At 53.2% G+C, this 22431-nt stretch overlaps 2 protein-coding genes across 4 annotated transcripts; one reads left to right on the top strand and one right to left on the bottom strand.

The window, feature by feature from the left end:
- Positions 1–8612: 8612 nt before the first annotated feature.
- Positions 8613–14435, bottom strand: RND2 (Rho family GTPase 2). 3 transcript variants are annotated; one of them, XM_037809806.1, is made up of 6 exons: positions 14290–14435; positions 13750–13837; positions 12732–12841; positions 11905–12039; positions 11424–11668; positions 8613–10106 (listed from the first exon to the last, which is right to left on the bottom strand). In XM_037809806.1, exons 1-6 carry the CDS (start codon positions 14389–14391, stop codon positions 9941–9943), a joined length of 846 nt encoding a protein of 281 aa, XP_037665734.1. In that variant the 5' UTR covers positions 14392–14435; the 3' UTR covers positions 8613–9940. The 3 variants fall into 3 exon arrangements, with proteins under 3 accessions (XP_037665734.1, XP_037665735.1, XP_037665736.1); XM_037809807.1 differs by having other exon boundaries at positions 8614–9954; positions 14290–14434; XM_037809808.1 differs by having other exon boundaries at positions 9967–11668; positions 14290–14434.
- A 1452-nt stretch (positions 14436–15887) lies between these two features.
- Positions 15888–22416, top strand: VAT1 (vesicle amine transport 1). Its single transcript, XM_037809795.1, has 6 exons — positions 15888–16363; positions 19025–19232; positions 19628–19798; positions 19889–19978; positions 20412–20653; positions 20820–22416. Exons 1-6 carry the CDS (start codon positions 15953–15955, stop codon positions 20901–20903), a joined length of 1206 nt encoding a protein of 401 aa, XP_037665723.1. The 5' UTR covers positions 15888–15952; the 3' UTR covers positions 20904–22416.
- Positions 22417–22431: the final 15 nt, after the last annotated feature.

Raw genomic sequence — 22431 nt, 5'->3', positions numbered from 1 at the left:
ACTGAGATCCCAATTTCCTTGATACCGGCTAGAGTTCTCAGCTTCTAGAGGCCACCCAAATTCTTTGTCTCATGGCCCTCCTACCTCCATCTTCAAAGCCGGTAACAATGGGTCAAGTCTTCTCAAGCTTTGACTCTCCCTAACCACCTCTTCTGTCTCATTTCCCCAACTGCTGCGTTACTATTTCTTGGGCCTACTGGATAATCCAGGGTAATCCCCCTTTCTCAAGGTCCATAACCTTAATTACAGTTGCAAAGTCCCTTCACAGCAGTGCCTAGATTAGTGTTTGAATAACCAGGGGACAGTAGTCTAGAGGAACAGAAGGGAGAGAGGGTAACATCTTTAGAGTACTGCCCACCACTCCTATTTAACAGGCTTAACTCACAGATAACACTTATTATTGCCTGGTTCTCACACTGTAGCGGGATTGGAATCCTCTTTGAAGCAGAGAGAATGAAACCATCACACAACTCAATACTGCCATATTTGCAAGGAGGGTGGGGATGCGGCTAAGAGAAGAGTAGAGAAAATGGAACTGACATTTATTACATCTTTATCTCATTTAATCTTCATCACAACCCTATGAAGTAGATAGTCATCACCTCATTTGAAAAAAGGGAACTGAGACTCAGTTTCCTGATCTGTAAGATCTTGCTCACAGTTTGTACAGCTATTAATGAGTGCACAGAAATCTAAATGTGGGCCCTTTCCATTCCATCATTCACCTTTCCACCTCTATCAGGCTCTGGTCCTAGGACTGAAGGCACCAGTTTAACCTCAAGGGAATTTTAGAAGAGGAGTTAGTTATGAGGAACACCAGCACTTTTTGCTTCTCCTTTATGGACCATAGTAGAAAGGAGTAGAAGGTTCCTGCCTCCAAAAGGAAGCTCTGCCTGGGCAAGCAGCTCTGTGTCAGGCAAAGGAACTCACAGGATTGGGTCATAGCTATTTCTGTCTCCACTCCTATCCAGCCTCCCAGCTTATGATTGTACATCTTACGGTGGTCAAAGCTTCCAATTCAGCCTTACCTATAGCATGACCTTTTTAGAGCCCATGTCAGCTCCCTGTCTACCTGCCAGGGAGACAAGGGGTCTCACTGTTAGTGGTAAAAGCAAGCAGAAGTGCTACTGGACCTGTCTTCACTTCCACAGTGTTGCATTTCCATTGACTAGCCATGGCTTACTGGGCCCTCGGGGTGAGTCAGGCCTCAGCCTGCTGCCCCCATCACTGATGGATTAATAGAAAAAGCAGCATTCGTCTAGTACAACCTGCCTTTCCTGGAATCCTGGCTGAAAGCAGAGATGACTAAGACACATTAATTGTCCCTTAAGGTCTCCCAACAAATGTATACCCCATCTGTTTCAAGCTTTGTGTAAACTTTCTTGGAAGTCAACTTCTGGCCCTGTGCTCACACTGCCTGGCCTGTTGATGGAGGCAATCTTGTTCCCTTGATCTCTGGCTTTAAGATATCCTCCCACTTTACCACCCCACAGTCTTTAGCCTTCTCTGGGCACAGTAGCACTTGGGAACTAGTTCCTGTATTGACTTTATCTCCTTTCACAACTTCTGCAAAGGAGCTGGGAAGGAAGAGGGAAGACTTATCATGCAAGCACAGGGAGGGGGCCTGGAGAAGAGCTCTGGCAGATTATCTCCCTCCTAAAAAATGCAACCAGAATCATCAACAAAGTATCAGCTCAAAAGCATGCAGGAGAGAAAGAAAGGAATCAGTGTTGGGGTGGTTGGAGCAAAGGAGCAAGCCTGCCCAGAATGTATCCTACGAAGGCTGCAAGGAGCAGATAACGGCAGCCTGGGAGGCAGACAGCACAGGGCACAGAGAGAATGGCAGGGTGAGGAGGACCTGCAAATCCACCCAAAGAAAACAGAGAGAGAATGGGGCCTGCTAACCAGGAAATGTGGGGGCTTGCTTATCAATGGCTGTAAAATGGCTGAACCAGAGACCTCCTTCGCCTTACTTCAGTAATGCGTGACTCCACAAGCCCTCAAACAGCCTATAAATCTGCCCATAACAAGAAGAAAATTAAAGAAATGCGTCTGGGCAAAGGAAAATTAAGGAGAAATGGAGACAGTACCCTATGGAGAGCAGGGATTGGGGAAGTGTATAGGGAGCTGATACCGAAACAAGTCTGGGTGATGGGAAAAATGCAGGGAAGGGTTTGAGGAGCTGGAAGGAATCCAGAACTAGACTCTCCCCAAATTATGGTTTCTGGAGAACAAGAAATTTGGAGACCTCGTTTCAGAGACCCAGAGTGATAAAGCAGTTTAACACACATCTTAGTGCAGTGGTTCTCAAAGTGTGGTCCCCTAACTGACCGGGGCAAAAGCATCACCTAGGAACATGTTAGAAATGCAAATTCCCAGGCCTCACCCTATATCTACTGAATCAGGAATTCTGCCCCAGCCCCCCAATCCATGAGTCTGATGCACGTTCAAGTTTGAGAACCACTGGCTTTGTGTAAGGGACTGCTAATTGGTATAAAATGTTACCTATGGTCTATTCAGAGGTAAATCTTGGGCCTTTTAAAGAAAAATAAGGTTTGTGGACTGGTAAGTGGTTCTTAGCTACAAGATTGCAGCAGCTGGCTTCTGTTAACTCAAAAATGACCCTTTAAGCAAATACAAAGCAAAGGGCAAGATTAAATTATATTAGCAACCTAGGAGCAGAAGGGCCAGAGTGCTTTTAAAAAAAACAGCTCGAGTTTTCAGAGGTTTTATTAATATTTAAATAGTAGTGAAACCACAGCTGCAGCCTTTGACTCCTACATAGAGATATGCAAATGTGGCTTTCCAAAGAAAGGCAATTTCAGACAGCCCTGGGGGTAACAAGAACAAATAAAACAAATGATTTTGTAATTTATCTTTATTGACTGATGGCGTGCAAGGCACAGACAGCCCATACCCCGTGAGAGTCAGCCAACAGCAGAGCTCTTGGTGGGGAGAAGAGAAAGCCAGCCTGGAGGGAGAAAGGGGAGCAGGCAGGTCCATTGACTGGTGACAGGGAAGATCCAAGGAGGACAAAAACTGAAGGAGGCAGGTGGGCAAAGATGGCTACCTTAAAAGGGAAGGAGATGTTTCTGAGAACCTACAACTGCTCTAATAACAAAAACAAAAGGAGAAAGGAGACTGGATACCCAGCCCTGGGTTCTGTAGCAACAACAGTAATAATCATTAACAGCTATCGTTTGCCACACTCCTACTAAGTGTCCCTTCACTATATACCACATACAAATGAGGAAAATGAAGCTCTGAGAGGTCAAGCAACTTGCCCAAAGTCACACGACAAAAGGCCATGGCAGAGCCACTTTCAAAGATTTCGGTGAGCCCATTCTCTTTCCAGTGTATTCTAGTGGGAACCAGCCCTGGGAGACAGCGGATAACAGTAAGGTTAATGATTGAGGATGACTAGCTGCCTGTGTGTGTGTGTCTGTACGTGTGTGTTTACACACGCATGCTCAAGCACTTGTGTTGTGGAAGAGAAGAAGAAAAGATCCATTTCTGGCCTTGAACTCTATTCAATGGGTGAGCTAGAAAACCCTTGCAGAATTGCAGTTCAGAAGCCCATTGGGGGTTGCATGGTGAGTCAAATTCTGCCTCTGTCGGGGGACCTCCAGGAGAGAGACCTCCAACTGAACCTTAGGCTCATGTAGGATTTGACCGGGTAAAAAGGAAGCCAGGAGATTCCAGAAGGCCCAGGTGGGAACCCCCAGCTGACAGAACTGGGGGAAAGGGCACCTAGCCTAGAAAGAGAAGACATGTGACAGTCCTCCAAGGATACATTCCTCTGACCTTCTCCCCGCACCCATTCTCCTCAGACCTTCTATCCCAAACCCAAACCCAACTTCTCCAATGCGTGGTCTGCTGCCTTCCAAGCACCCTGACCTCCCAATATGGGACCCACAGATTTCGCTTACACTGTATCTTCTGCTGGGCAAGTCCTGCTCTGCCATCTTTGCAGGCCCCAGTCCTGCCCACCCCACCTCTCCACAGAGCTTTCTCTAAGTCTTCTGGGCCAGAATCTCTCCCCCCTCAGAATACCCCAGAAGTTTTGCTTTATTTATGACATTCTTCAATTGATTATAAGTTATCCATGTACATATTCTATCATCTCTATTTGACTAGTCCTATGGGCAGGATTAGTATTAATTTTTCTTTGTAATAACCCAGGTCTACGTCGGACAGATACCTTGCTAGGCACCCAATGAGTATTTGCTGAATGAATGAGTTGAGGGATGAATGAATGGACTCACAGACTGAAGCTGAAGGGCTTATCCAACTGCTGGCCCCATGCTTGAGAACTTTGACCCCTGGAAAACCCAGTGTACCCAGCCATATGCTGCCACTGAGGTTGCTAATTTCCTTCAGTCCCTCACATCCATTTTTCTAGACCTTGGTTTCTTCCAAAAACAATTTAAGGGATCTAGGTGTCCAAGAATCACTCTTTCCTCTTCTAAACCCACACCAAAGGATTTCTTCCTTGAGTCTCCTTTGTCTACCAAGAAGCATACCCCTTCATGATGACTCAAACCCACCCAGAAAGAAACTATCAGTTTCCTCTGTCCATGTTGTCCCCCAGTGAGGCCCCCTCCAGGCTGTACACTCAAGACGGACAGAAAGCCACTGCCACCATCACAGGGGAAATAATTATGATGTTCATTATGATCCCTTTGCAAGTTCAAAGCACTGGCACAACTATTATCTCTCTTCTCACTTATTCTCTGGGAAGTGGCTAGGGTAGAGATTGCTATCCCCGCTTTACAAATGATAAAATTGAGGTCCCAGGCCTTGTCAAAGTCACCTAGTAAGTTAGTGGCAGACCTAGAACTAACCACCCCAGGAGTTTCCATTCATTAGGCCACAGACAGAAATGCCCTCGTTATGCTTCTGGGCTGTGTTTTTGTCTGGGAGAGAGTGTGGACTCCAGTTGAGTAGGGGTTGGGACAGGGAAGGTAAGAAAATCTGTGACCCTGCAAAGTTTTTTTCTCTGTAGTGTTGCAGCAGTTGGCACTGGCTGGCTAATTCCAGAAGTCTTGTTTGTGGTTTGTTTTGTTTGTTTCGTTTTTTGTTTTTTCAAGCATTACCACATGTCCTAAATTAAGAAAGGGAGAGAGGGTGGATCTGAAGGTAACACAGACACACAAGATAAACAGATGCTTGACTTCTTCTCTTGAAAATCAAATGGTAATATATATGAGCAGGAGTAGCTCAAATTATAATTTATAAGGGTCTTCCCAGCTATTATGCTATAGAACTCTGGAAGAAGCTGGTATCAAGTAAGAAGAAAATCTTCTCTTGGCAAACCTGTCCCTGGGTCCTGGCAAGGAGTGGTCTCTCCTAGAGGAAAATGGCTTGTGGGGCTGTCTCAGGGCCCTTTGCAGCCCCCAAGGTGAGAAGCATGCTGATGGAATCATCTCCAAACCCACAGAGGCTCTGAAAGCCATGGAAACCAAGATCTATGCAGGAGCCCCCTTTCGTTTCTAACCAAGTGGCAGAGAAATTGAGACAAAAATCACCATAGGAATTCAAGAGGTAAATTCTTAAAGATTCTGGCCCCAGGGAGGACAGGACTGTGCTGGGGGAAGGCAGTGATCTCTCCCACTATGTATTCTTTGCAGATTAACCAAAATGTGCTGCAAGCCCAAGCCTTCTCTCCCAGCTTCATGATTAATTGTGGGACTTGTCCTCTCTACCCCAGGTCAGCTATTGGTGATTCTCAGCTTTTACCTCAACACCAATCTTGTTACTCCTCGATTCCTTGCTGAGGCCTCAGCAACTTCCCTATGCCATTGAGGGCTGTGGGGTGTGGAGATGGACAGAGGGACATAAAACTTGAGGCTCACTGGGAGCACTTTGGAGGTGGAGAGAGGAGCCGGGCCTGGCTCTGAAGCTGGGAGGGCAGGGTTCATGGCAGGGAGTGGCAATGAGGGACCTAATATGTGTGGAGCCCTGTTATAAACCAGGCACAAAGACACACATGGCACACTTTATCTTTACTATGGTTGGAAAGCCCGTCTGGGTCTCCCCCCTCCTTCTCCTCCAGGACAGATGGGAACTGGGGCTATGGAGAAGGGTTCAACTGGGGCAGCTCAGGGCCTGGTCAGAAGAGAGGCACTCAATGAATGCGAGGAGGCTGCAGCCGCCGGCTCATTTGCATCATAAGTGATTGGTTTTCCCTGCTCGTCCCTCATTAGGACACAATGGACAGTTGTTTGCTGGCGCAGCAGATCCGTTTACCAAGGAAGAGGGGAGACAGAGCACAAGAGAGTGACGGGCAATAGTGTTGAGGGGACAGCCCACCACCCCCCCCCCCGCCCTCCTTCCCCAGGCCACTTGGACTCTGTGTTTCACACAAGAAGGAAACTCAGAGAGCAAACCAACCTTCTTATTTTACAGATGAGGAGACTGAGGTGCTGAAAAGGGGTGAGACTTGGTAGGGTCAAACCACGAGTTCATGGCAGAACTGGGGGAGCTTCTAGGAACCTAGGGGGCAGATTCTGGATGCTCGCTCCTAGGCACCTGCAACTTCCCTGAAACACCTTCTCCCATTCCCATTTTGTGGTTCTCTTTCTCTGTGGTCTCTATCCTTCTGTTCCAGGCCTTCGTTTCCACTGCTGTCTCTCCTGGGTCTATCTAATATCCTCTTTCTCTGCCCCCCGCCCCTCTCTGTACCTTTTCCTCTGGGTTTCCAGGCAGTGAGGATAATTATTAAGCTTCTAATTAACCCCTGTCCTAACAGGGGTGGGTCTGGCAGGAGAGGCAGCAATTTGGAAATCCTCTCCAAGTGTTTTAGGGATAGGTGGGGAGGGAACTAATATGTGTGGAGCCCTGTTATAAACCAGGTACAAAGACAGACGCACACGGCACACTTTATCTCATTTCATCCTTCTGACCTTGCAAAGTGTTCTTAGAGACAAGAAGACCGAGGCACAGAGAGGTTGGGTTACCTGTGCAATAGCACCCAGCTGACAAATGGTAGGTGCTTGGCTCCAAACCTCCCTTCTTCCACCTCACACCCCGCCACCGCGGCAAACACAGGGTCAGAGGCCCCTGGATTCCGGGCTCAAGTGAAGCACACCCTCTCTGAAGGAAGCCCCTGCTTTGCGGCTCTTCCCTGTACAGCGACGACCTCCCCCCAAAGCCCTCTCCTGCCCTCTGTGTTCCACCTTCCTCCCGGCCCCTTCTGCTCTGGGGTGAATTCTCACCAAAGCAAGCTTTTACCCCTGGGGGAGCGGGGGGGTGGGTAGCCATCAACAGGGAGAAACGTGACAGAAACCCAGACAGTGGGAGCCTCCCTCCCACGGAACCCCTCTCCCAGCTCCCTGTGTGCCCCTCCCCTTTGTGGGTCAAGCCTGCCAACGTCTGCGTCTGTTCCAGTCTGTTCCATTGTGCTCCGGGGGACGGGGAGAGTCGAGGGTGAGTGGGTGTCTGTGTGTGCGAACATAAGGCCTCCGGGTTCATTCTGACACTGAATGAAAAACTCACCAATTATTCGTCCAATCTCATTAATATGCAGACAGACATCTGTTATTTAGGAGTCAACGGCAGAGGCATTTTCTTTGGGGGTGGGGGTGGGGAGGGCACTTATGTGCACTTCTCTCTTGTATCTCCAACTTCTGGGGGTAGCTGCTTGGGAATCGCCCCACGCCTCGGGCCCTGGAGGCTCCCCTCTGACCCTCATCCCCAGCCTTGAGGAGAGGGAGTAGGGGGTTGACTAAAGACCTGGCGAGCCCAGCTGGGAGGAGGGAGGAGGGAGAGGGGCTGCACAATGTAGAAGAAATTCCTTTGTTGGCAGAAAGGGAAGGGGGGCGCTCGCTCAGAGGAGCTGAATGCCTTTCCTGGGGAAGAGAGGGTGAAGCAAGGGGAGACAGCTGTCCCAGTATCACCTGCCAGGGTCCCGTTGACCACGGGGGAATCTCAGGGAAATGACCCCTGTCCCTGCCCCCCTCAGCCTGCAGGACCTGCACCGGAGGAATCAGCTGAATCTGAGTGTATCCAGGGTGGGGTCACTATGCCAACATGGGGTCCTCACCCAGAGACTTCAGAAAATGACAATGGGGGATCAGCCCCCTCCATAGGTATGGAAACAAGACACAGTGGCCTCCCCATTTCTGTCTTCTGGACTTCCTCCTGCCTTTGAATTCCAGCACAAAATGCCCCCTCTAAGAAGTCTTCCCTGATTCCCTCCAGCCCAGCTCAGGAGCACTAAAGTTGGATGGTCTTGGTGGTTGCCATCAGCTCTGCTTCTTTCAAAGGCCCAAACAGCTTTTCTACATCTGTTCTCTTCTCACAGGGAAGTAGATGAGATGATCAGCCTCCTTTTCCAGGTGTGAAAACTGAGGTTCAGACAGGTGCAGGGCCTTGCCAAAGACTCCCCAGGGAGGACGCAGCAGAGCTGGGAACCCCAAGGCCCTTGGACCTCTGCATCCGAACCTCAAGCTCTTTCCATGACTGGAGGACCCGCTGTCAGCTGAAGCATTCCAGGAGTTCGAGTCCCATGCGGCCCCCATCCCTCCCGCGGGGACAGGCTGATTGTTGAAGTTAAGAAACACTGGCAGCATCACAGAGTGATTAGTTGTTTATTTCATTAAATGATTAACGAGGCTACATTGTTTCCCATGTGGGCATCTAATTTGTGGGGGAAACAGCTGCAGAGGGGGAAGCTGGGTCTGACTCCTGCATCTGGGGTGGGGGTGGGGAGGGTAAGGTCCTCCTCCCTTCAGCCTTTGAGGATCAAAGAACAGCCCCAGTCCCTCCTCCCACTCATTGGGCCCCTCAACCCAGAGGCATGCCCCCTCCCCCTGAAATAAAATGTCTGGCAGAGAGGACCAAAATCCGTTCCTGGTGGTGTTATAAATGTATTAAACTTTGAGAGTTCCTGATTTATCTTCCTAATTATGTTTGCTTTAGGCAGATATTGAAATGCTTTTGCATTCCCTGAGTGCAAATGGCAGGAGAGAGAGGTTGGGAGAAGAGAAGGGACACAAACACCCTGCACTTTGGTGGTTTCAGTACCCAAGTCCAAAGTGGATGAGCCACATGGCTATGAATGCCGAGTGTCCACAGGTTCCTGTGGGGGAAAGAGCCCTCTGGGACCAAATGGGGACCCACCTAGCTGGGCCCAAGAGCTGCACCTCCACCTCTCTCCAGCACCCTCAGCCCAGGGCTCAGGGTCCCTGGGGAGGGTCTTGGTATCAGCCCTTCACCAGGTCTCAGGTTGAGGGGTGGTCTGCGGGGCTAGTTTAAGGCCCAGTGCCCTTGAAGCTGTCCCAGGATGCTTGGGGAGATTTGCTGAGAGATGAGGACAGCAGTCAGTGGGAAGGGGTGGGAGAGCTGCATCGGCTGAGCCAGCAAGGGGGTTGGAAGTTCCTTTCCTTTCAAGACTGGGGCCTGGCAGAGGGAGAGGAGAAACTATTTAAAATGAAACATTTCAGAGCCAAGTCCCCAGCCCCCAATACCACATCCAGCTAACTGTCCATCCAAAACACCAATCTGACCCCTTCATTCTCTGCTTGAAATCCCTGGTAGCTCCTCACATCCTCAGGATGAAATCCTGGCTCCTTTGTGGGCCCTGCAGGGACCACAATGAAACTTTCAAGCCTTGTCTCCTGTTCTCTCCCTTCCATGGGAGCCCCAAATGTCTCACGCTCTTTCTCATCTCCATGTGTTTGCACATGCTGAACTCTCTGCCTGGAGTGGCTTTCCTAACCCTTCTCTACCTGACGAACTCCCCTTCAACCCTCAGGACCTGGCTCAGAATACTGCCCTCCCAAGCTGTCAGGAGCTTGCAGCACCTTGAACATCCATCTTTCCATCAAGCCACCAACACACCTGGGCTACCTTTCTTCCCACCGGTCTGGCTTCCAAAGCGCAGAGACTGGTCCTTCCTCTCAATCTCCCAAGTCAGTGTCTGGCACACAGTTGGTCCTTAGTATGTATTTGCTGAATGAATGAGGAGGGATGGGCTGCAAATGAGGGTGGGATCCCAGCAGACTGGAGGGTAAGGTCTGTGATCTCTCCGAGAGTATGTCTGGAAGAGCTGGCAGAGGCTGGGGGAGGGGAGGTCCAGGGATGGTTCCTGGGGCAGAATGTCACTGAAAAGAGGCCAGTGGGATGACAGCCAGGGAGGGAATACAGGACAATCTGAAACCAGACTCCCGAGAAAACAGACCGGCACTGTCCTTCCTGACAACAAGTGCTCCAGCCACCCTGTCCACCAGCCTTCCCTCCCAATGGGGTGGGGATGACCCTAAACTCATAGCTGATGCTCCCCTCAAAATCTTCAAGGAGTTTGGGATGGAAAGAGAGAGAGAGAGCCTCTTCCCCAGTCTCTGAGGGATGCCCCAGGATCAAGCTGCTGTTCCTTTGGGAAACTTCACCCTGCACAGAGTTGGTTTCTATGATGGGGAGGCCTTTGATGCCCTCCCTACCCCCACAATCCCCAGCAGGCACCAAGCCAGGGGTGACTGGGGAGCAAGGGGCCTGGACCACGGTGGCAGGACCCCTCCCACACTAGCAGGGGGTGCCCAGCTGAGCTGAGTAATGCTGAGCAATTGCACATCAGTCCACTCTAAATCCCCTGATGGCCTGAGGATTGTCTGGCTCATTAACTGTGATGAACCTTCCCAGGATATCTCATTCCCCGATCCACCCAACTCTGGCTCCTGAAAAGACACTTCTGATCCAACCCATGGCTTTTTCCTCTGCTCCATCTGTGCCCAAGGACAAGAAAGTTCTTCCTGAGTTCTAATTTTCCCTTTGCTGCCAGAGATAGGTTTAAAAAAACAAACAAACAAATAACAAAATTAAAGCCACAGCCGTTTTCCATGGACATGGGCTTTATTTGGGGATGTTGGGGGAAGGGCTGGAGGAAGCTAGGGCTGGTGGGTAGATAGGGGACAGACTTCTCCTTGCTTTTTAATTTAGTGCATTTTGTCTGGGGGTTAGGGTGAGTGAGAATAGCTGTAGAAGTGAGAGGAGAAGAAGAGGGAAGGTCACAGAATGGACACGTTCCTTAAGGAAGGAAGCCAGGACCAGGATATGGGAACTGGGGATGGGGAGGGAGGGAAGGCACCCTTCACAGACTTCATAGAGACTCAACCAAGGTCATTGCTCGATGCCAGCTTCCCCCCACCCTACCTGCCCCATCCCTGCTCATGCCCCAGATACCTGCCCCTTAGCCCCTTCAGCTTCCTGGCGAGAAGAGGGAGGATGAGGATCTGGGGAATGGAGACACCCTTCTGCCCTTCAGGCCCCTGCCCAGGAGAACTGCCCACTCTGCCTGCTCTGACCTCCCAGCCAGGGTCAGGAGGTCAGGAAGCCCAGGTGCAGGAAGGGGAACAAGCCTTCGTTCTCTAGGGGGTGCCCCTCACCACCCCTCCTCACACTCTGCCCCCACCCCACTCCCTCACATGAGGTTGCAGCTCTTGGCTCGATCCTTGTGCATCTCTCCCTCATTCCCCCGGTCCGGCCGTCCTGACAGCTGAGTGGACCGCTGCAGTCCCCGGCGTGAGTCAGTACGGCGCAGCTGCCGGTGGCCACGGCCAAGGGAGGCCACTGTGGCCACATGGAAGACATCCCTGACGCTGCGCTCAGAGGACCGGGAGGAGCACTCAACATAGGACACAGCCCCCACCTGCTTGGCCAGCACGCTGCCCTGGAAGGGAAGGGCACGGGACAAAGTTATGAGGCTTATTAGCCTGCAGCTCAGCAAGGGGCATAGAGGCTAGGGGCTGGGGTTGAAGGTCAGGGCAGGGGGTGTCAAGGGCTCAGGTCAGAGGTCAGTAGCCCGGGCAAAGGATGAACCAGGCAAGGCATTTTCAAATCAGATATTGAGAAAGGCAGAGGTCGAGAGCTGTAGGCTGGAATTAGGTCAGAGGTCAAGGGTCCCACCTGCTCATGTGTAACAGGGATAAGCCTCTGCTTGGACAGCTCCCTCAGCGTGGCCAGGTCGGTGCGCATGTCCAGTTTACAGCCAACCAGCACAACCTTGGCATTGGGGCAAAACTCCTGAGTCTCCCCCTGCCACTATTTGGGGGAAGAAAAGAGAGTCATGGAAGGGAAGGAGGAGGCACAGAGTGATCCCTTACTCATGCCAGGAGGACAGCCTTCCCCACACCTTGCGGGAACCATGCACCCCTGTCAGGAAGGAGGTGGGAATGGTGGGGTTGGGCTGAAAGCAGAATGGGGTAAGGAAGAAGGGGAGGGAGGAAAGGGCTGGGATGGAGCTATAGGACTGGGGCTCCTGCTTCCCCCCCACCCCCCAGTGGCCATGCAGGCTCTAACAGTCTGGAATCTTCCCATTCTCTCCCCCTTTCCCCAAACTCTTTCCTGGGAACAGACCAAACCCTCCCTCCCCTCCCCCGCCTGGGAACTGGGGCTGCCCTAGCTGACTTCTATCCATTCACCATGGGCTTTTCTCATGGAAATAGGGGCCTGGGGAGGAGGCCCAGGCCACAGGAATTTGCTGAGCTCCAGGATCACCATTCCCACCCCTTTCATCTGGGGTCCCCACACCCAAGGAGATGGGGAAAGTGAGAGAAGGAGTCCCCTGGGTCCTTCTTCCTGTTCTCTCCTACACACTGTATCCAGCTCCGAGGACTGAGTTCCAGCTGACAGCCAAGTCCCAGCCTTCACTCCCTCCCTCTGACCCCCGTTGTGTGAAAACCATGGTGTCCAGTTCCCTTCAGTCTAGCCACCCTGCTCTCCCAGGCTCCCACCTTCTTGAGAACACTGTCCAGTGTTTCTGGCCGGCTAATGTCGAAGCAGATGAGCACAGCATCCGAGTCAGGATAGGCCAGAGGCCGGACGTTATCATAGTAAGAGGAACCTGAGAGAAAGACAGCAAGGGAGGGGACAGACCAGGGTCCTGAGTGAGTGGGAGGCCTGGAAGGGAATGGGTGACCTTAGGAATGAATCCAGGTCAAGGGATATTGAGAGCAGAAACTAGAGAAGAGCAATTAACAACATCCGTAATGGAGTCTGTGTTTCTTCCAGGAGGAGGAACGAGAGAGGTGAGCAAGTAGAGGGGGAGGTTAGATGGCTAGAAGAGCTTCTTAACTGTCACAGACGGGAAACAGCTCTCTGCTTCCCTAAGGGTTTCTCTAAAAGTTGTAATTCTTAATCTTTTCTGAGTCTTGGACTCCTTGAGAAGCTCATGAAATCTATCCATATTCCCACAAAACTTTGCATGTGTTTTCTGGGCTTTGACAGACATCTTCTAAAGTCCTCCAGCCCCCCCCCCCCCCCATTTTTTCTTGCTAAACAAACAAAAACAGAGCAATTACAAGCAAAAACAAAAACCTGTCCCCTTTGTTGGGGGAAGGGCAGGGAAGGAGTTCTCCCACTCTTTTGGGATTTGATCTCAGATTCCTCTAGTTTAATCTGTTTTCCACCTTCCATCACTTCCCCTGAAAGAATTCTAAATGTCTTTCCTAAACCCAGTCCCACCTCCTAAGAAACATGTTCCAAAATAAAAAACACTCCTTTCCAACTTTCCCAGATAGGCAGAACCCAGTGGAGGGGCTTAGATATTGGGCTTTCTCCTTCATGACAAAGGTCTCTGCGTTTCTCAGCAATCTCTGCCTCAGTTTCCCTGGCTCCAGGCAAACAATGGATTCTCCTTCGTCCTAGAACTGAATGAATGAGCTGGACTGAACTGGAGTCTAAGGGTCCATCCAGGGGAGGGGTCAAAGTGGGAGTGTTGGAAGTCAGGGTGACCCCGAGGGACGTGGCTACCTGAAGTGTCCCACATGTTGAGTTCAATGCGGCGCTTGTCAATCTCAAAGCTCGCGGTGTAGTTCTCAAACACAGTGGGGACATAACTCTGCAGACACGAATGGGTCACGATGAGCTCTCTCCCCAGTCCCCACCCCAGACAAATGCCCTTCGCACTCCCGCAATCGGTCCAGCCCAACCCCTGGAAACAAGTTGATCTGGGATTGAGCAAAGGGGAGATCTCGGGAGCTACTGCCTCCGCAGAATCTCTGCCAGGCTCCCAGACCCCTTCCCGATCCCTTTGGCCCCGACATAACCCCAGCGCCCCTTCTGGGATTCTCTGGTTCTCTCAACCCCCCATCCATCTCACCTTCCTCCCCAGTTCCTACTGCCCCAATCCTCCGCAGTCCTTCCAAAACCCCCAACACCTCCCCCAGTCTTCCTGAGAGCCCCTCTCCCTCGTCCCTGGTTACCCTGGCACCCGTCTCTATCCATCCCCTGGGCGCCTGTCATCCGCCTCCGCTCACTCAGCGCCCCCTTCCTAAGCGGCGGGTCCCTCACCCCTGGGTAGGCGTCCTTGGCGAACACCTGCAGCAGCGCCGTCTTGCCGCACTCCGCGTCCCCCACCACCACGATCTTGCAGCGGCCGCTCTGCCCCTCCATGGTCCGGGCTACGGGACCGCCCCCCGCGCCGCACCCCTCCCGGGTCCCGCCGCCGCCTCCCCTGCCGCTGCAGCTGCAGCCGCTGTGGCCGCGGACACCGGCATCTCGCGGGCCCGCGCGGAACCCCCGCTGGGGGCCGCGGGCCCCCTCCGCCCCGCCCCCAGCCCGGCTGCCGCTCCCGGGCCCCGCCCCCAGTCCCGCGCAGTCGGGGGGCGGGGCCAGAGGAGCTGGGCGGGGCCCGGGAGAACCGAGGCCTGGGAGCTGGGTTCAGGCTCGCTGGTGTGATTCAAGGGTCTCTTGGATCCTGCCAGTTTGGGGCGGGCCTATTTGATTTATTTGACTTCCTTGAGGACCGGGGGAGGGCGGAGTTCGGGTGAAGTTCTGAGGAGTAGAGTGGGGGTGGCCTACGCGCGCGGCTCGGGCCTTTCGCGTGCCCACGCGTGCATGCCGGTGTGCCCGTGCGGACACGCGCGGGGGCAGTCATCCACTTCCTGAACAGGAGGCGGCGCGAGATGGTAGGGGAAGCAGGGAGTCTTTTTTGGTTCTATCTCCCTCCACCATCTCCATGTCCTGGCAAGGGTTCTTGGGGAAATCCGGGTGTCGGACTCCAACACACCCACCAGGACAGTGGTGACATCATAGCTTTCGGTCTCCATGGTAACGGACGGCCTGGTCTAAAGCTATGGTGACTTAAAAGCGGCTCGAGACTAGCAGGAAAAGGGCGGACTGAGTTCCTCCAGCCAGATGCTGGGATGGAAAGCTTTGAAGGAGCTGCGTCCTCTGGTGGATGCTTTGGGGAGCTGGAGATGGGAGGAAGAAGAAAAAGATAGAACTGCCCACAATGACAGCCCGGCAGGAGCCAGAACCAAACACTAAAGTGGTTTCAGACTTGATCCAGAGTCTAACGATAATCAAACCACCGTTTTGCATTTGAATGGCATCTTTTACTTTTTTAAAGTCCTTCCTTGTCCTCAGTTTCATTTTGTCTTGTAAAAAACCCTGAGAAGATAACTAGGTCAAGCTACATCATCACCATGTTATGGAAGGGAAAACTTACTGCCGAGTGTTAACAACCAAAGCCAGACTGAAAGTTTTAAAGGCTCGGTCTCTATGTTCCCAGTTTGCCGCTGCAAGACGACCCTGAATGTTGTCTGATCCCTGCTCCCGGGTCACACATGGGTAGAGGCACAACCTGGTTGGGTTCCTATTCACAGGCGACTGGCTCCCAAAGTCTGATGTTAGTGCAATCTCGGGCTTTTCCTCCAGACTGCTCCTTAAAATATTTTTAAATTTGCATAATATTTATTACGAATAAATAAATTAAATCGAGGACTGCATGACTCCCAAGAATGCCCTCGCTCGCGTCGGTTCTTCGTCTCCACTTTCTGTGTTCCGGCAGGTGGCCCTGGCCCTTTAAGTTGGCTGGCGAGCCCCGCCCCCGGGTCGGCGCCCCGCCCCCTCCCGCTGGGCGCCCGCTGCCGCGGCTCTCCCAACGCGCGCCCCGCCCTCCCCAGCTGTGCACCCTCGGTCCAGCTGTGCGCGCACGTCGGGAGTCCGAGCCATGTCCGCCAAGAGAGAGGAAGCCGAGGCGGCCACTCTGGTGGCAGCGGCCGAGGAAGGGGCCGGGAAAGATGCCTCTTCGCAGCCCCCGAAAGCCGAGGCAGCTGGCGACCCCCAGCCGCCCGCAGCCTCCGAGGGGGCCGCCGCCGACGCCAAGCCGCCGCCGCTGCGTGGCCTGGTTCTCACCGGCTTCGGCGGCTACGACAAGGTGAAGCTGCAGAGCCGGCCGGCCGCGCCCCCGAAACCCGGGCCCGGCCAGCTGACGCTGCGCGTGCGAGCCTGCGGGCTCAACTTCGCCGACCTCATGGCCCGGCAGGGGCTGTATGACCCTCTGCCGCCGCTGCCCCTTACTCCGGGCATGGAGGGCGCGGGCGTCGTGACTGCTGTGGGTGAGGGAGTCAGCGACCGCAAGGTGAGCGGGCCGGCGTGGGGCGGGGCAGGGCAGGGCAGGGAGGAGCTGGGCAGGCTGTGGGGCAGGTGGGCACGAGTGGGCGGGCGCCGGGGGTGTGGCAGGGCGGGGGAAACTGGCACGGCCCGGGGTGGACGTGCATGGGAGGCGTGGGAAAGGGCACGATGTACTGAGGCTCCTGGAGAACTGGAGTTTTCTTGAGGAAGGGATGGAGGTATCGCCCCCTCCCAATCATTTTTAGGGGCGGCCGCCGCCCAGAAGCAGTAGGGGGAGGGAAACAATAAGGCGCTCCTGCGCATGCGCATATTGACCTTCACCCCCTCCCCGAACCTTCAGTAAAACCACACCTGTATCCCTATCACAATTATCCATGGTAATTGTGATCTGAGACCCTGAGTGACGGTTAGTGCCCCCTTTCCCCGAGGGAGCTGAAAGAGCTGTGCAGTCGGGGTTGGGCGGGGGCCCGGTGGCCGTGCCAGAACCCTAGTCACATGCAAACCCGTGGTCTGCGGGGGTGTGAGTCGGCCGCTCCCGGGCAGGGGCCGAAGAGACGAGACACGCCCATCGTCGGGGAGAGGGAGCTCTGCCCTTTCCCTCCGCCCCACCCCCACCGGCTTTTCACTGCCTGTCTGTCCTTGGGTCGGAAAGGCGGGATTGGGTCTCCGTATCTTTGTCTTGCGCTCTCTTGTCTCCCGTGACTGCAATTTCTCCTCCTCCCGTGACTCAGCCAGCGGGCTACAACTCCGTGGCTGCCCTTGGGAGGGTCCCGGTGGAACCCGCCTCTGCTTTTCCTCGCAGAGGACCCCTGCCCCAGAAATCCCAGCTGTGCCCATTTGGAAATGGGGTAGGGGTTGGTGGGGAGGAGTGGCAACGTGAGCAGGTTGGCCCAGCTCTGCCGGTCTGTTTCTTGTTTTCATTTATTATTAACCTTGGCCACAATCTCGGGCACTGGAGAGTTCCAGATAACCAACTTTTTGAGAGACCTGGGATGAAGCCACTGGACGTCATTTTTTAGAGGTTCCTTTTCAAGTCAGGCCCCTGCAAGAAGAGGCCCCTCAAATGCAACCTTTCTCTTGCCTGACTTGCCAGCCCCAGATACCAGAGCTGGATTTCTGGTCCATGCAAACAGCTCTTCCTTAAAGGGCTTCTCTCAGGATTCAGCGCTGGTCCTACCTTCTTCGCTTACTTCTAGGTATCTCCACTCTTGGGAAGGTATTGAGAGGAATTTGGGGGGGGGGTGTCAAAAGATTGTAGTTCCTATTACTGCTGAAAGCCACCCACCTAACCTCCCCTGCTGATACTTTCCGGCGGGTAAATACAGGATATCCTGTCCAGGGCAAGAATCTGATGTAAGAGGCTGGATTCTGTGGGGAAGGAACTCCCCCTTCCCTCCCTCCCTCCTGATATTTGGGCTGGGACGAGGCATGGCCCTGCCAGGGTGAGCCCTGTCCCAGGCCAAATCTGGGACTGGCCATGACCCTGACTGACCACTGCCCCCTTCCCAGCTCTCCTGTATTGATTCTGAGTCTGTTTCTCCTGAGTCCTGGAGCAGAGGGGATCCATTCCCCAGACCTTATTGTTAGGCCAGGACTTTCAGGGAAAGATTCCAGCCCATCCTCAGTCCACCTTTTCCGTGGAGTATAGGGGCTTGAGAATGAAAAAGGGTGTGTGTGGGAGTTCCATCTCCCTTTCTCTTGAATCCTAAGTCTCACTAATATACAGAATTCCCTTCATTCCTGGCAGGGGCCAAAACAGACCCGGGTTGTCCTAGAACAGCATCCACATCTCCCTCTCCACTGACCCTCCTTTCCAATAAGACCCCTCTTTCCTGCACTCCCCTTGACCCCTGTTGGAAGGAAAGGTTCTGTTATCTTTGCCTTCTTCCCCGCATGCAGGTGGCTGAGAGCAAGGAAAAAGCCTTTCCCTGGTGGGTGGGACTGGGAGGCTCTCCCGTCTACCCTGCCATCTCTGGGTGAAGGTGTTTACTTGGCCCCTGATGCTGGTTCAAAATTGAGCTCTCTTGAGATGACCACATCCATCTCTGCACCCACTGAGACCTTTACCTGGGCTTTGGTTGTGGCCTTCTTCCTCAGTTGTTGGATTGTGTGCTGTTATTGTCATTATTACTAGTTAATGTTACTGAGCACTTACCATGTGCCAAACATTGTGCTAAACCCACTAAATGACTTTTCCGTTGAATCCTCGTAACTGCCCTAATTTACAGATGAGAAAATTGGAGCTCAGAAAGGTTAAGTAATTTTAATTTGCCCAAGGTGACACCTCCAGTAAATGGGGGAACGTATTTTGAACTGAAACTGTTTGATCTCTTCACACTACTTCTTGCTGCCCTAACTGTAAGCGTCTTGTGTTCAGGGATCTTACACAATAACGAAGTGTAAGTTCTGTAAAATGGAGATAAGACCTACCTCAAAGAGCTGTTGTGAGGATTAAATGAATATTTATGTGTAAATCACTAGAATAGGAGCTGGTCCTCCTAAGTTATTTTGTTGTTGATTTATCATTATCATTACTGCCCTAACTACTACTGCTTCTTCTACTACTTCACTGGCCAAGAAGAGGGCCTTGTACGTAGTGGGGGGTCAGGAAACCCCCTGTGGGTGACTAAATGAGTAACTGACTGATGCTCTTCTCCCATTTCCCAAGGAAGGCGACCGGGTGATGGCCTTGATCCGATCAGGGATGTGGCAGGAGGAGGTGAATGTTCCCGCAGCCCAGACGTTCCTGATGCCTGAGGCCATGACCTTTGAGGAAGCCGCTGCCCTGTTGGTCAATTATATCACAGCCTACATGGTTCTCTTTGACTTTGGCAACCTACGGCCTGGCCATAGCGTCTTGGTACACATGGCTGCAGGTGACGGGCTTCTTCCCTTTATCCCCTCCCCTCACCCCACCCAGATTCCCTTCCAGGCCCCTTTCCTGCAGCCTGTCTGGATTGTCGTCATGGCAACACCTGGCTGCTTTGGCTTGTGGTGCTCAGGGGCCTCTGCAGTATTGTTGCCGTGGTAACATTCAGGCACTAGGTCCAGCCTTGTGTGCTATCCATAGCAACGTGCCCTCGCCCAGTACCCCCTCCTCTCCGGCTACCCTCCTAATTCTCAATCATGGAAATTGGACACGGGGTAAGGGGAGAAAACCACAAAATGAGACTAGGCCAGATGATAGTTCTGGGCTGGGCCCTTGAGAGGCTACAATGGAGAGGGTGGCCAGGTGACCCCATACCCCTCTGCCTATGGTGTCTTACTGCAGGGGGTGTGGGTATGGCAGCCGTGCAGCTGTGCCGCACAGTGGAGAATGTGACAGTGTTTGGGACAGCCTCCGCCAGCAAGCATGAGGCGCTGAAGGAGAATGGGGTTACACACCCTATAGACTACCACACGACTGACTACGTGGATGAGATCAAGAAGATCTCCCCTAAAGGTGGGAGACACGGCATGGCCTGGGGGAGTAGGATGGCATGGAAAGGGAGGCAGCTGCTAATGGTGTCCCTTGGTCCCCTACTCTGTGCAGGAGTGGACATTGTCATGGACCCCCTAGGAGGGTCAGATACAGCCAAGGGCTACCACCTCCTCAAACCCATGGGCAAAGTCGTCACCTATGGTGAGTTAGTGGGAATGGAGTAGGGGGTTAGGGAAAGGAGGGTGGGTCTGGGAGGTGGGGTACTGGGGCCTGGGGCTTTTGCATGGGAGAAGGGCCAGGGACCCAAGTGTGCCGTGGAGAGGGCCAGCCTTGGAATGGTCTCTGTATCCTGGCATTCAGATTACTGTCTCCTGGGGGATGGCTACTGTTATTCTCTTTCACTTTTTTTCATGAGTCATAGTAAATTCTCAGGGTTCTCTCTTTGCTCCTCTTTGGGGATTATTCCTTGTGCAAAATCAGTCTGCCTACCTTCTGCCCTCCTGTGAGCTTCTTGGGCAGGCTGCATTTTCATTTAAAAAACTATTTCATAAACTTGTTCATAAAATAAACAAGTAAAGATCAGAGCAATGTGTCTTGCACCTGAGTTCACAGGCTGTGTCTCCTTGTGCCTCAGGAATGGCCAACCTGCTGACTGGCCCCAAGCGGAACCTGATGGCCCTGGCCCGCACGTGGTGGAATCAGTTCAGCGTGACAGCTCTGCAGCTGCTGCAGGCCAATCGGGCTGTGTGTGGCTTCCACCTGGGCTACCTGGAGGGTGAGGTGGCACTGGTCAGTAGTGTGGTGACCCGCCTCCTGGCTCTCTACAACCAGGGCCACATCAAACCCCGCATTGACTCAGTCTGGCCCTTCGAGAAGGTGAGTGTGAGGCTTTCAGGGAGGGCCTGGATAGGACTCATAAAGTCTGGGATCGTGGGGGTAAGATTCCTGGGGAAGAGGAGGGCTGGCTCCTTTGGCCTGGTTCTTGTTGGACGGGGGTTGGATGGCTCTGGGAGCAGAGTCTTCTCTTCCTCTCCCCCTCCAGGTGACTGATGCTATGAAGCAGATGCAGGAGAAGAAGAATGTGGGCAAGGTCCTCCTGGTGCCTCGGCTAGAGAAGGAGAACTAGGGTGAGGGGCTTTAGGACCCTTGGACCCCAGGAAGGGAGACGCTGGGGAGCTGCATTCTGTTGACCACCAGAGTCTCACCTTTCATTCTCTATTGTAATGCCCTGTCCTCTCCACACCCCCAAAGGTCTCTGTGGCAATGACCTCTCCCCTGCCCTGTTTTTTCACTTTGATCAGGGCTGCCCCCTCCCCACTTCCTGCCCTCTCAAGAGGTTGGGAAGTGACCACTTGGATGTCTGGCCCTGCCAAGGGGACAGGGAGGGTCAGAGGGAGGCCGGCTGCTTCCTGCCCCCACCCTTTCCCCAGGCCTGCTGTGCTGCTTTTGTGCCAAGGTTAGCCAATCCTTCCCCGTCTTGTTCTGTTGCTTCCGCCCGTGCCTCATCTCCCTTCCTGCCCCTGCCCATCACCTCCTCAAAGAATTGAAATGTCAGCTCAGGATATGGGGGCCCATCTGTGTGAGTCCAGCATGTCCTGTCACTTCCTAGAGTCCCTGCAGCCCAGGCTGAACAGCGCCCACCTCTGAACTCTCTGAATTCTGTTGCATGGCCTGTTCCTCTGTCCCCAACTTCTTAAGCACAACTGGGCTTCTTCCACCTCCAGGTTTTCTGCCATTCTTAACCAAGCTTGCCTCTTACAACAAGGGTGGGAATCAGACCTCCTCCCCCAGGTCGTGGCCCTTAGGAGGGATACAGAGCCCCCACCTGCCCTCCTTCACTGAGTTCTCTGGATCTGTTCTCAGTGCCTTAGCAACGGAAAACCTGTGCTTATGTGTGTGTGGGGGGGTCTCTGTCCCCTGCCTCCTTCTCACTCCTGTTCTCCCCAGTGCCTTCCTTGTTCTGGTGGAGCTGGGGTTTCACTCCTCCCCAGTCCCACAACACTGCCAAAAATTTGTGTACGTGCCAGTGGGTGGTGGGCCAGCCCCTAGCCTCCCAGGGCTGGGGCAGAGTCAGTCACCCTTATTGTGGTCTGTGCTGTGTCCTGTCTCTGGGGCTGTCGTTGCTCTATCAGTGGCTGGGGAGGAAGAGGTGGGGAAGCTTTCTCAGCCTTGCAGATACGTGTGGCATTCACTAGCCAGAGAGCTGAGACGCAATGTTGTCTGTTTCTTGTTCTGGGACCAAAGTAAAAATCCAAGCACATTCTCTTTGCAGGTAAGGGGGGTGGCCCCGCTGCCTTCTCAGAGCAGGGAGGCAACTTCTTAAACTCAGCCCCAAACTTTGTTTACATGGGAGGGGAGATGGAACAGGGGAGTGAATGGGGGTAGGCCCAGGTCCTGGAGCCCAAGGGGGGACTTCCTGGGGTAGAGGTATAAACTCCCTCTGCCCGCTGAGCCAAGATGAGAGAAGTTATTGCTGCAGCCATTGCTGATGGGGGGAGGGGGGTGGGGGCCGGTGCAGGCTTAGCCTCTTCATTGTCTAAATGAGGCCGAAACATGTGAAGTGCGATTTCTGCTTTTGTGTATTCCACCCCATTACCGCAGCTGCCTTTGTGTTTGTGTCAATAAAAAGCCAAACCCTGGGTCCTGGATGTTGC

This window comes from Choloepus didactylus, chromosome 18 (assembly GCF_015220235.1).
Source record: "Choloepus didactylus isolate mChoDid1 chromosome 18, mChoDid1.pri, whole genome shotgun sequence".
Classification (NCBI taxonomy): domain Eukaryota; kingdom Metazoa; phylum Chordata; class Mammalia; order Pilosa; family Megalonychidae; genus Choloepus; species Choloepus didactylus.
Note: the sequence above shows the minus strand (reverse complement) of the source record. Positions and strands in the feature narration are given on the sequence as shown.

Coding starts and splice junctions, on each gene's coding strand:
- VAT1 (XM_037809795.1), top strand. CDS start 15,953: ATGTCCGCCAAGAGAGAGGAAGCCGAGGCGGCCACTCTGGTGGCAGCG. Junction 16,364..19,024: donor AGGGAGTCAGCGACCGCAAG/GTGAGCGGGCCG, acceptor CCATTTCCCAAG/GAAGGCGACCGGGTGATGGC. Junction 19,233..19,627: donor CTTGGTACACATGGCTGCAG/GTGACGGGCTTC, acceptor GTCTTACTGCAG/GGGGTGTGGGTATGGCAGCC.
- RND2 (XM_037809806.1), bottom strand. CDS start 14,391: ATGGAGGGGCAGAGCGGCCGCTGCAAGATCGTGGTGGTGGGGGACGCG. Junction 12,842..13,749: donor CAACATGTGGGACACTTCAG/GTAGCCACGTCC, acceptor TCTTTCTCTCAG/GTTCCTCTTACTATGATAAC. Junction 12,040..12,731: donor TGGACAGTGTTCTCAAGAAG/GTGGGAGCCTGG, acceptor TCCCCCAAATAG/TGGCAGGGGGAGACTCAGGA.